This window comes from Dendroctonus ponderosae, unplaced genomic scaffold (assembly GCF_020466585.1).
Source record: "Dendroctonus ponderosae isolate FM_Combo_2020 unplaced genomic scaffold, Dpon_F_20191213v2 Dpon_F_20191213_7, whole genome shotgun sequence".
NCBI lineage: Eukaryota > Metazoa > Arthropoda > Insecta > Coleoptera > Curculionidae > Dendroctonus > Dendroctonus ponderosae.
The window spans coordinates 3439507-3452613 of record NW_026018916.1 but is presented as its reverse complement, the minus strand read 5'-3'; the positions used below and the strand labels follow the sequence as shown (position 1 = coordinate 3452613).

The 13107-nt window shown below is 36.7% G+C and overlaps 1 protein-coding gene across 10 annotated transcripts in view; it reads right to left on the bottom strand.

The window, feature by feature from the left end:
• The window catches only part of LOC109546218 (fat-like cadherin-related tumor suppressor homolog), a 174985-nt gene that overhangs the window by 59547 nt on the left and 102331 nt on the right, over positions 1–13107 (bottom strand). For 8 of the 10 annotated variants that reach the window (XM_048668445.1, XM_048668444.1, XM_048668443.1 and 5 more), the window contains one exon: positions 4386–4421. The exons of the other annotated variants lie outside the window; for them this stretch is intronic. In XM_048668445.1, coding sequence (XP_048524402.1) covers positions 4386–4421 — 36 coding nt within the window. The remainder of the gene's footprint in view (positions 1–4385; positions 4422–13107) is intronic. 10 annotated transcript variants of the gene reach the window in all.

Here is a 13107-nt window from a genome sequence, read left to right as displayed (position 1 = left end):
AACCTGGAATTAACTCTTCCACTTTGTCACCGTTAACGAATGCCAACTTCATGTAAATAATAAAAGATTTTTCAGTCGGCCACTGACGAAGGGATTCTTTTAACTTCAATCCCGTACTTTAATTCGGGCTTATCTCAGGCAATTAATAATACAAACAGATAAAAAGGGGCCCTAATTCGGGGCAATTTTCCCCAAAGTGGAAAATACGAACTGAATTAAAACAAGCTAATGTCATTAAGCAAACCCTGAAAATCCCAATTCTTTAGCCAGTACGGGGAAAGGCATTCTTTATGCATTCATAAATGCAAAAATCCCCATTAAACTAGCAGCAGTTATTTGATTTAATGAAAAAATATCTAACTAGTTAAGCAGGCGAAATTGAAACAAATTTATCATTACGCGAATTTCTAGTGGGTTTTGCAAAACTACGCAGAATAAAATGAGGTGTTTAATGAAGTGAACACCGTCTAGTAGCAGTGAATTTTTACATTAATTTTTGTTTGTTTTCAGTGGTTAACTTTTCAAAAGCCAACATGATTAAAAAGATAAATAACAAGCTAACTAGTCTAAACTAATTGGGATTCAACTAAAGAAACCAAACAATCACTAAGACAGAAATAATTGCAGTGTTTACTCGCATATGCGAAGTCCCAATCAAACTAATCAATAGGAAATAAAGTACATTATAGAAAGTTTGGAAATTAACAAGATTAACATGGCGGCAGGATTTCCAAGTTTCCAAAACTGACATAAATCGGGTTTTGCGGACTTAACAACGACATTTCGTGAAATTATATTCACTCGAACAGGCTATAAAGGTTTATTATTTTCACCAATTAAAGTTTCCGTATTTTGAGTTTCACGAACGTAATTAATGTTAATGTTAAGATAATTATTCATTCAAAATGGTGAAATTAGATTTGCGCGAATCGATAGAGCTAATTTAAGTGGTTTCGTATAAAGTGTGGACAGATTTAATGGGATTGGGACACCAATTTAAATTTTATTCTCAAATCAATAGTAGCTATTCATTGGAGAAATAGTTAAAAAAAACATCTTAAAACATAAATACGCTTTTTCGTAATCGAGTCGAGATCAAATTTGATGGAGTCCACTTACTCAATTCGGAGATTTAGTAAATTGTGATTCAAGCGCGTTTGCAATGTAAACGTTTTTTTCTTACATGACATGTTCTGAATCCAGCAGTCCAAACAGTTATTATAAATGCTGACAAAGCCAATAAAACAGCCAAAATCGAAAAACGGCATTGCGCAGCAAGCGTTCTAAGTTTTCAGTAAATTTTGCACCAAAATTCCATTGTCTTCACGTCAGGCAAACTACTGACTAATAAAAGAACTTTGTGGCATTTCAAACTGTCGTAAATAGAGTTTTGTGCATTTTAGAATCGAATTTAGAGTACTGTGGCTGGGGCTTGGAGTGGCACAATAAAGTTTACAAATTTCCGTGATTTATAGTTTTAACGTCGGGGAAACAAAGCAGAGCTAAGCTTTAATAATATTAATGATGGAAACGCGAATAGGTTTCAAAGTTGCTCAAAAAGTGCTACATTTATTTGAGTCGAATTTTTATCGAAAGCACATGATCTTAAACTCCATGTCTTTTGAAATTGGATGATACTTTAATATAAATATAAATAATAAGCCCGAATTAAAAAACGTCTGCCATCCGCCCTCTATTCTTTTGCACGTCTTGTTGCGTAGAATCCTACGTCAGTATTCTTCCTGGGAATTCATTGGAGTGGCATCAGAGTTGCTCTCCAAGACAAAATGCAAAGGCGTTAACTCAGGACACTTCTATGGAAAATAATTAAATGAGCACTAAAGCAGCACGACGATATCAGACCGATATCTTCCATTAAAATGGACAAAATGTGTTTCAATGCATTCAGATGGTTTTTGCCATTGTGCGTAATGATGAATTGGTAAAATGCCGCATGATAAGTGTTGATTGTTGACGAACTGTATTTTTTGCTATGCCAAATTCCTGTGATATATGGATTTTAAAAAGTATTCCTCCTCGATCGTATTTTTAGGTCGAACCGCACGTGCCAGACCTCGAACACCAAATTTTCCAGTCCCCCGCAAATTCCTGCAAATGTTGCATGCGTCTCATTTCTTTATTATAAATCACCATTTCAAACCAATTCCTCAGGGTCAGAAACCGTTCAAACAATTTTGTTTGTGCAAAAAATATCACCGCTAGAAGTTTTTGCAAATATTTTAGAGTACGAAAATCTCGAAAACGGATTAATTGATCAACTCAAGAAAAATACTGTTTCTATTTATCAAGCAAAAAATATTCAGCAATTCTTTCAAAATCCTTTGAATTCTAACTCATTTTCATTTGAACGCAGCCAGAAATGTAATGAATTCACGGAAAACCAAGCTAGAAGCTTTAGCTCCGTAATCATCGACATTTTAACCTGCTTTAGAGCGTTTCCTATCTTCAATGAACGATTTCCTCTTTATTATAGAGGAGCTTCTTAGATCGGTCTCCTGTGAAACTTTGACTTTTGATGAAGAATTTCGTAAGTAGAGGTCGATTTTTTCAAAAATATATTTTTTGCAAAACTTTCCGACTTCTATCCTTATTAATATATCGAGGAAGCGAAAAACTCAATGAGCTGATTGAAAAGTACCCCAGAACGTTTACATCTGAAATGGTCCATATTTTTGATCGGTTTTTGAGCATTTTGGACCTTTAACCGACGGTTTCTTCCTTATTATGAATCCAAACAATTTTAATATGCACATTGGGGAGCTTCGTAGGACGGAAATAATCCATCAAGCTCAAAAATCCCGTATGTAAAATAATTTTCTTTATGCACATTTAGGAGCTTCCTAGGTCGGAAATAATCCTTTGAGATCAAAAAACGCGCATGTGAAATTTTGAATTTTGACCGAAAATTTGAAAATTGTCTTGGGTATCCGCTACCTTTGCATAGAATAAAGCGCACTAAAAAAGTTTAAATATTTTATTTTGTACTTTCCTGTGGATTTTTATTCTTCGGTACTGGCGGGAATATTCTCATCTTCGTTCCCTTGATTGTGAACTATAAGTCGATTTGACTGAGAAGTTGAAAGAAACACGTTTTATAATTTCTTCAGTTGCTATTCTTATTAAAGATTCGACGAAACGAAAAAGGAAATAGTCAACTTTCTCGTTCTTGTTTTTGGTGCGTTCATTTCTTGCATTATTTATTGAATTCTGTTTGATGTTTTGTCTGCCTAATGTTTAGATGTTTATAGTTTAGAGCGTCGTTTTTTCTGTACTTCGTATAGATTTTTTGCTACTTTTAATTTTGTGTTTCTTCTTTGCTTGTAGAAAAACTATTAAATATTTGCGAGTCTGCTTTTTTATCGATTTTTGTGATCAACACTAGCGGGAACTCTTCATTACCGTTTCCTTCTTTGTTAGTGTTTTATAAGTTCTTTTCTTGGGCTTCTTGAGGAAGCTTCGATTGGGTTTTCGTTCTTCGAGTAGAGGTCGATTTTTTTGAAAATCCGAATTTTCTCAAATTTGTTCCACTTCTGCCCGACCTTTATGTCGAGGAAGCCATAAATTTAACAAGCTCATTTTTTGGCTATTTTAAGTTGTTTTTGAGCGATTACGATTTTTCTCCGACGATGCGTTCCTTATTATAGACCCAAAGACAATCAACTGAGCTCAAAAGACACGCTCTCAAAGACAAGTGAAATTTTGCCTTTGACCGAAAATTTCATATTGCATTTCATTCACCTCATTTTCATCTCAACGAAGCAAGAAATGCAACGAACTCATTGAAAACATGCCAGAAGCTTCAGATCCGAACTAATCGAAACTTTCGGTTCATTTTCCGACATCTTCCTCATTATAGACCAAAATACTTAATAAGTGCAATGTGCACTATATATTTAATACACATTTCATATATATGCATATTAAATGCAATACTTTGCCTTGTATATGCACTGGCCCCCTAAAGGTAAATTACCAAGCGCTTTTTCAGCACAACCAGGCTTACGTGTCGAAAACCAATAGGAGTGCCATGGAACGAGAATATCAGGCTAGTGGAGTTTATGTAAATTTTATTGATGCCCAGCACTCATAAGTTGTTAGCGGGTTTCGGGAATGTACAGCGAAATTATATGGTTTAAAGCCAAGTGGGCCAAAAAGCACGTTGCCAAGCCACAAGCCACAAATGAAATATTCTCGCACTTTTATTTCAACTGAGCACACCTTCCTTACGGATGTGCTTGTATTAAAGAAAACCAATTTTCTCTTAACCAAAGTTCCCTTTTCGAGTGGAGCTTGCGTTGAATTCTGGAGTTTTTGCCGTAATTTACGGTTGCCGGAATAATAGAGGCGCATTATATTTTACTTACACAAAATTGGTCTCCGGGGCTCGATTCGAAGCTTACCTAGAACAAGAAAAAGGAAAATTAGAAACATATCTTGGTTAGCGTGGTCTGAAAGCTTATTTAAAAAACCACAGTCTAAAACATTAATGGCAACTTATTAAGTGAAACAAACTTGCAGCTTGATCAAGACGGAAATTAAAAAAAAACGAGCAATATTTGATCCGAGCTAAAACAGCGCTACTTCGGGGACATAATAGAACCGTAATGAAAGAACAATAAAGTGGGATTTAGGGCGGAATTCACTGTCTGTGGATGATAAAATAAGGCCCTCGTGACCTTTGCTAGCTGATAATTAGATAGTTGACTGTGGAAAAGTCAGAACTGATTATATTAGTTCAATGTTTTCTCTGCAATAAAAATTTCAAGTTGCACAGTGGATTTGTTCGAGTGATTGATTAGTCATTTCATTTCCACTTTGCCGGGGTTTTCTAAAGTGTCCTTTTGCAGGTGACATTTGCAGAAGCCGAAATCAATTGCAATCCCCCAAAAGTTGAAATAAGTTTCCTTTATACGGTCAATCGTTTCTTGTAAAGCATTGTGAGCGTTCGCGTATTATTTCGAAATAACATGTCACTGTGAACGAGTCAAAAGGAAAAGCTTTACCAGCTTGGCGACTTAACCGTTGCCGTCTGAAGTTTGAGAAAATTGGAGCGAATTTAATTTTGTTCTAGTATTTCGCTTATAAGCTGAATGATGGATTAATTTCGCCCAACGAAAGCGAGTAGGTATCTCGTTTCCTTAGCCAGCATAATGCAGGCTTTGCAGTATTAAATTGTTTGGCATTTAATATAGTGCAGCCTTACAAAGTGGATATCAGAAAAGTCGCAGACATGTAAGGGCGAATGACACTGGAATTATCTCATATGCGAGTTTCTCCTCTATTGCTGGATTCTGCAGCTAAGGCAATCAGGACTCAGGGCGGGTTATTTTCAACATATTGAATGTTTTACGAGTTGGAGGAAAGTTAAGCAATTATTTCTGTTAAGAATACATTTTTAGAGGCAATAACCGACCTATTTCCACATGCAGCAAAGCAACGTGTGTCCACATAGGTATATGCAGGCATTGTGGCTAATGAATTTTTAACCATAAAATTACTGTTATTAAGCTCAACTGCCTTCGGCTAACCCAGTTTCCATTAAGCATCAACTATTAATATAAGGCCGATATAATTATGTCGAATTAATATGGGAGGGGCATTAAAGGATTACTTTATGGTTAAGAATAGTTTCTTTGTAGTACACGGTTAACTTATTTTGATTAAATATGAACCTACATTTCCTCAAGTCAAAATGTTGCAATTTGCATTCTAAAACTTGTTTTTGAGAGCAATTAGACAAAATAATGTAAATGTAAAGGTCTTCGTCAACATGTCTATCGCTCCTCAAATTCGCTAGTCTTTAAGCTATTCATCTATTCTACAAGCTTTTGTGCGAATAATAGCTGCGACTATTCACAAAACAAAAAAGCCCTTTTTAATTAAGTTTCCTATTACAGGTGCATTCTATCGCGTTTCGCTATAAAATAGCAATTAGATTAATACTCGGATATTATCTTTACAATCCTGTTAAGCCTGAACTTTAGAAGGCAAGTTTATTTGCCAAAGTAATTCGAACTCTTCTTTGCTTTACAACTTTAGGTGAAACTTAGGTGACTTCGACTGAATTCGGTTCACTTATGTATTCACAGTAACTTAAACAACTTCCAATTGAAAACAATTGGCTTTAAGTGCATTGCAGACTACACAAATACAGGTACAAAAAATGCAGGTAGTTTTTTAGAACATATGAAACGATTTAGTCTGGCTCCTTCATGGCCCTCAAGCAATCATTATAAATCCGCTTTACCTAATTTTCCTCAACCGAATGCATATTAGGGAAAATAGCGGGATTTTCGTTGCTCGCTTCCCGCAATAACTCACGTTCAAGAAACTATTATGAATTCTTTATTTGCCGGTTTTCTTATTCCAGTTTAGTTCACGAACGCAAACGCCCATTATTAATGTTCGCATGTTTTCGATTCCGGCAGGACCGCACACAAACATGCAACGGGAAAAATAATACCAACAACAGAAGAAGCAAATGCGTGGTGAATACATTGCAAATTAAGCCTGCACAAACCAGAAATCAAGACGAATAATTCGGTATGATTAATTGCATTTCGGGAGCTGGAAATGGGATAAAAACCTGAAAGTTCTTAAGCCGATGTACCACAAATAAATGATAATTGAGAAAAAAGCGTGAAAATTTTGTTATTCCAAAGTCGGCCAGGATGAGAGGGAATTTCTGATTATAGGCACAAAAGATTTCTGAAAACAATAAAAAATACCCCGCTTACACTGGTTCGCTGTGTTTTGGGATCATTCCTTATACATATGTACCTCGCGACCCTCCCCGGAGAAGTTTGTTTTTCTTTGCATAATGGCCATAATCCATCTTGCTTATCATATTTGCTGTTCTCCTCCTCTTTATGTCAATCTCGTGCTGCATTGAATGACTCGCCGAAAATAAATCTCGGCCTCAATTATTTGTAAAAAGGACGTGAACCACACACATAAATTACATGCGGAAAGGTCTGTTTTATGCTTCCAACCTAGTTAGGAAAATTCCAATTTGTCCGGTAATAATACACATGGAGTCCGCCATTGAATATTCCACATCAAACACGCCAACTTTTCCAGTCAACGGCCTCAATATTTAAATAATTTAACGCACACCTACCTGGCACAGTTTTCTCGAATCGATGTGCCAATCAAGAATTGATTAATACAGGACAGCGCCAGCCGTTTCATAGTTTATTTATTGCAACCGTTCGATTGTGTGCTGAATTCGAAAACATTCAAGTTCTGGATCGCTTTATGATTATAGTCAATTGAAAATGTTTTTTTATTTTGACTATTTTACTTCCTTTAAGCTGGAGCATAGATAGATTGGTTTTATTGATCAATTCATAAAAAATGTCAACCCCGCCAAGTGCTTAATAATCACAGTGAAGACGCAAACGTGCTGTTTCGGTTTCTGGGAAATATTGCCTCCAAAGACACAACGTAAGCGAGTTTAACGTTTTACAAGTTGTTAAAAAGTTAAGAAGTGCGTTTGCAAAGTTTCGCCCCCAATCTACATCGCCACTTCCCAAAACGTGATTTATTAAACAACACCCCCATAAACCAACGGGTAACTTTATGGCGCTATTAAGCCGTCGTCTTCATTATCTTTTCACTTAGATTCTTTTGTAAGGACAGCGCTTATGTCGGCCGGAAAACTGTGTGACATAACCGGGCGAAATGCCGTTTCCAAGACGCGATCAGAACGTTTTAGTGGCAATTTCCCGCGTCGAAATGAGCATTTGCGACGCATTTTCGATGCAATGTGTCTTGGCTTACATTTTCCGATCTATCTCCAAGATTCTAGACTCGAATTTCCTGTGGCTCGTCCAAAGATCCATTTAATTCCACAGAAAAACCATCGTAGATATTTGGAGTTGTTTCAAACCGTCAAGATGAACTAGCAGAGGATGGCACAATTTTTTTCGCAACTTGAAAGATCAACTTGTTACAGACAATGTTTTCTCATAGTCTGGCAACTTTGCCAAATAAAGCAAACACATAAAGTGTTGTCGTTGATAATCCAGCAACTTTCCAGATTAGCGCTGTCTGAGTATACGGGCGATAAAACGATGTAGCAACAACTGAAATCGAGGCAATTAGTTAGCGCACCTTGAATATTATTCTCTAAACACCTATGGGAATAGTGATAATTAGTTCAACATCCTGAGATCTAACCGCATTGAGGTTTGCAGTAGCATGATAATAAGATCCAGCTAGAATTCAGGTTAATCTAGCTGAAACTGCAGGGTGAAACATCCACTGTAGTGAATATTTCTTACCCCTGCCATCGCATTATTTCGGCACTGAAGCGACGTGATGGTAATTAATCTTGAAACGTTTATCATTGTACGAGGGAAGGATAAATACAACTTATACGTCTAGTGTGATATACGACCCCGTTAATTTCACCCAGCATGTAAACTTTGAATGCTCCAGGCAGAGAACTGATGGCTAAATTACCTACAGCCGCTGATATTTTTAACCTTATCCGACATGTTACAAAACAGCACATACCATTTTTTCCATTCGTTCCAGCTTGACTTATATCTTAAGCAAACGGCATCGATTCGCTCAAGAGGGGTAAATTTCTTACCGGAAAGCTTTGAGGTTGTTTATTTTGCTTTTCACTCCTCTCTCTGCCCACGTCTAGATTTTGAGACGATGAATGGCGAGAGAAAATGACAACAATAGCTTCTTGGTAGACGGCAAATATTTGCTTATGGCCTATATTGGGATGTGACAGAAATATAAGTCGCCCTTATGGAAACAAGGTGACTATTTATTCAATTCATTTTTACGATGGACTGGTTATGCGTTCAGGGGTTTTTTAAATGTTATTTCGAGACAGAGAGTTTTCCTTGAGAAATGTTCTGTAAGGTTCACAGGCCACCAACCACTTTTTCCAAGTTTACGACGATTTTTTCTTGAAGCCCTTCTTGATTCGATACAATCAAACTGACCGTAGCCTAATTTTGCAGCACATTTTTCAAGCATTAACTCTTTTCTGTTTCTTTCTCAAATTCTTGGAATTATGCCTACATCCATTCCAGTGAAGCGAGAAACGAAACGAGCTTAATGGAAAATGCGCTAGATGCTTCAGCTCCTAAATAATCCATCTTTGTGGCTCAATTCAACTGCTTTTTGTGCTTTCTAAGCTCTAACGAACGATTGCTTCCATATTATGGGCCAAAACACTTTACAAATGCATATTGGGGAACTTTTTCAGTCGAAAACAAGTCATTGAGCTCAAGAAACACGCATATGAAAATTCAACTTTTGACCGAAAATTTTCGAAGGGGAATAGGTGCAGATTTTTTTTAAATTGTCAATTGTCTCAACATTCTTCAATCTCTACCTCAAATTGATCTTAAGAATGCAAGAAATGTAACGAGCTCATTGAAAAACTAAAATAATCTATTTTAGGCTTGTTTCAAGCAGTTTTTGTGCGCTTACGATCTTTCACCGACGATTTCTTCCTTATTATGAGCCCAGACATTTTACAAATTCATATTGGAAGCTTTTTAAGTCGCAAACAATCCATTGAGCTGAATAGACACGCATATGAAAATTCAACTTTTGACCGAAAATTTCCGAAGGGGAAGAGGTGCATATTTTTTGAAAAATTGTTAATTGTCTCAAAATTCTTCCAATTCTTCCTCAAATTGATCTTAAGGATGCGAGAAATGTAAAGAGTATATTGAAAAAAGCGCTAGATCCGGAATAATCGACATTTTAGTTTTGTTTTAAGCGGTTTTTGTGCGCTTACTATATTTAACCGACGCTTTCTTCCTTATTATGAGCCCAGACACTTAACAAATGCATGTTGAAAAGCTTCTTTAGTCGGAAACAATAAATTAAGCTTCATTTACTCAATTTCGGTCTATTTTTTAAAAAAATATCAATTCTCTCAAAATGCCTCGAATTCTGCCTTACTTTCTGTGTCTCTTCTGAGGTCAAATTCGGTTGCTTCAAAGCACATTTTTCAAGCTTCTGAGACTTTCAGTCCGTTGTTTACCTCAGAAAACGAACCTAATGAGCCCTTGCATAACGCTAAACGCCAAAAGTAAAAAAACCTTAAGGCTTAAGGCGGCTATCACAAATAACCGACATCAAACGCTTTTAGAAGCAGCAGCAGTAGAATCTCAAGATCCTGTTCACTCCTCGTGAGCTTAAAATATTCTTCAGACGCGTGGTCCGGATCCTAAATGCGATAATTTCTTTTCCGTTTTCACTCGGTCATGAGTTTGAACACTCTTAAACACACCATTTCTTTTACAAATGAAGACGTAGCAGGAACTAGAAACATAAACTAAAAATGCAACTCGCTGGAAGATTTTTACGATTTTGGTGCCCAGTAAACATACGCTGTGAACTTCAAAGGCACAAATCAGAGATTCAGCCATCGTTAAGAAATAACGATGTGCCCCATGTTTCTCGTTGTGTCCGTAATTAGGAAACATCGCCCTGTAATAAAAACCACTGAAGCAGATTCTGTAGTTGTAAACTTTTGACTCGAAAAACTACCCACAAACGATGGCGCTTGACTCACTCTTTGGCTGGAGTTATATAGTTTAACCAATTTTCTACAGTATTTGGTTTAAAATGAGTTAAAAGTTAGCAACTGATCGGCATGCCAATAGGGCGGTACGTTATGGCCAAAACGATCAAACTGTTGAAATAAAAAAATTTCGGGCCAGGTGACAAAATGAGTTCTAAAGTACGTTCTCAAGTACGTGTTCACACTTCGTAACACTGTAATGAATTTTCCGCTTTGCTGGGGCAAGGAAAGCGCAATAAAAGTCCTCAATTTTATTATATTTGCTGAATGAATCCGAGCCTTCAGCGGAATCCGTATGTGGAATGAAAAATTGAAATTTTTCAACACCAATTAAGTAAGCAAGAAAGTCAATATTGCCTACCTATGAAAGTTTCAGGCGAAACAAACCAAAAAGCCATAACTTTAAAACCTTCAAGCCACATGTGACAAAGGCCTCTTTTATTTCCGTCTTTTCCAAATCTACTTTCATCGTTTAGTATTCAGCGGGTGTAGCGATATATCCAGGCTGCACTTTTAACATCCGTTATGCCAAATTTCGCTGTAATGCTTTCAAGACTGGCGAGATTCTTTTGCTTTTCGCCCTGCACTTTGCGCTATGGAACTTTATCCAAACGGCGGGTGAAAAGTACGTTTTCCGTTTGTTCAAAGGAATTGAAACTTAGTTGTTAACATTCTGTTGTGCAGTCGAGATTTTCCTGATTTGTATCTAGTTTTGCAAAAGTTGAGATATATTTGAGGTAGACGATCCATCTTTCTTCGATGGCACAAATTCCTAAAGGGCGTTTTACAGTCGGCAATTTTATTGCCCGCAACTTTCTTGCAGCTATATTTTTAGTACTCCGCTTTACAGTGTGCAATGTTAAACTTCACATTTAGACAAATCCATCAAGCGTACCAACTATTCTCTATACGTAAAAAAATCCAAAGTTTGTTTGTTTGTTCTGTTTTCGTTTGAGGTTACAATTATATTGCCAAGGAAATTATTGTGATTAACATAAGTTGTAGTTTCTTTCGATGAAAAACGAAAATAAGCAAGTATGCCAGTGCTGGTGATTTATATTACTATGAACGAACAGTTGGCAGCATGAAAAAAACCAGAAAAGTCACTGAAATTGCGGCTAGCTGCAACAAATTTTTGGTTTGGAATGGCAATAAAAGTTGCCGGCAACTCGAAAACTGATAAAATGCGCAAGCGTAGAACGAAATATTGCGTGCAAGAAAGTTGCGGGCAATAAAAATTGCCGACTGTAAAACGGCCTTAAGTCCTTGTTTATTTTAAGTTAAATTTGGAATGGAAAATTGCGTCTTCGAAGCCCATTTTTTCAATTACATCTGTCGCAATAAACCGGAATGTTCAATGCCTTTTAGCGTGCTTAGTTGGTAAATCTGAAGTTTTTTTTGCATGTCAATATACGAGAATTAGTTAATTGTTATATGTTAATTATGCGAGCACAATAGTGCTCTAACCGCAGCGAAATCCTAGAGCAAAACCATCGGCCAATGGCGTAGCCATTGAGTATTTATTTCGTCCATGAGAGGAGTCATAGATATCCATAAATTGCCGATAATTCTGCCCTTGCATAATGGAAAGGCGTGTAAGTGACACCCGGATCGTTAGAGCCATTTTGGCGGGGGTAATCTCGACCTTCTACGGGAGGCTCCTAGTATTTCGGGCCCCCTCAAACTCACAAGTTGATATTGTGTTGACGTATACATGGAATTAAGACTTTATGACCATCGTATTTGTATGAAATTACACACTGTTTAAGCAGAATGGAAATCGGTTGAATCCCACATTGATCGGATGTTTTGAAGGATTTGGGAGTTCACATACGATTTTTTTCTTTGAAATAATAGACTTTTTTTCCGTATGTTTGGCGCCAATGAGCTTTTGGCTTGTGTTATTAGAATCATAATTGTTTTGGGCTTGTCAGGTGTTTTTGGAGTCAATCTTTGTTGGTCTTTCTCACTAGGTTTTGATTGATCTGTTTGCTGAATGTTGGCTGTTACAGGCTTATTAACATTATATTTGCACCGTTTTCTCTCTTGTTTAATATTCGTAATTTTGCCGTTCTTTTGATGTATTTTTCAAGTTCGCACTGTCCTAAAAATAAGCAAAATGAAAATTTCACAGACACGAGAACCTGCCATCACCTTGCGCGCTAAATCTTCAAGTTGACTGTCCTCAATCCCGTTCAATTTTTCCATGTTATTATCGGCTAGATTTTCGGCTACTTTTTTTCTGTCAGTTTGCCATCAATTTCTCCCGCTTATAACGCGTTATTTCTATCAAAAAATATGCAGGGAAACTACGAAAACTGCTCTGAATGACATAACACAGCAGGCCTATCAAAAATGTTTTAAAAAATCAACATCATTAAGTGGCTATTCCATAGACAAACAAAATTGCTAGAAACCATAAAAATGATGACAAATCCATAAGGTTGTAGATAAGTTCTATATTGTTGAGGCGGACTCATTTTTTACAAACTTCTTTTTGGGTATTTCGCCTCAAAAATTTT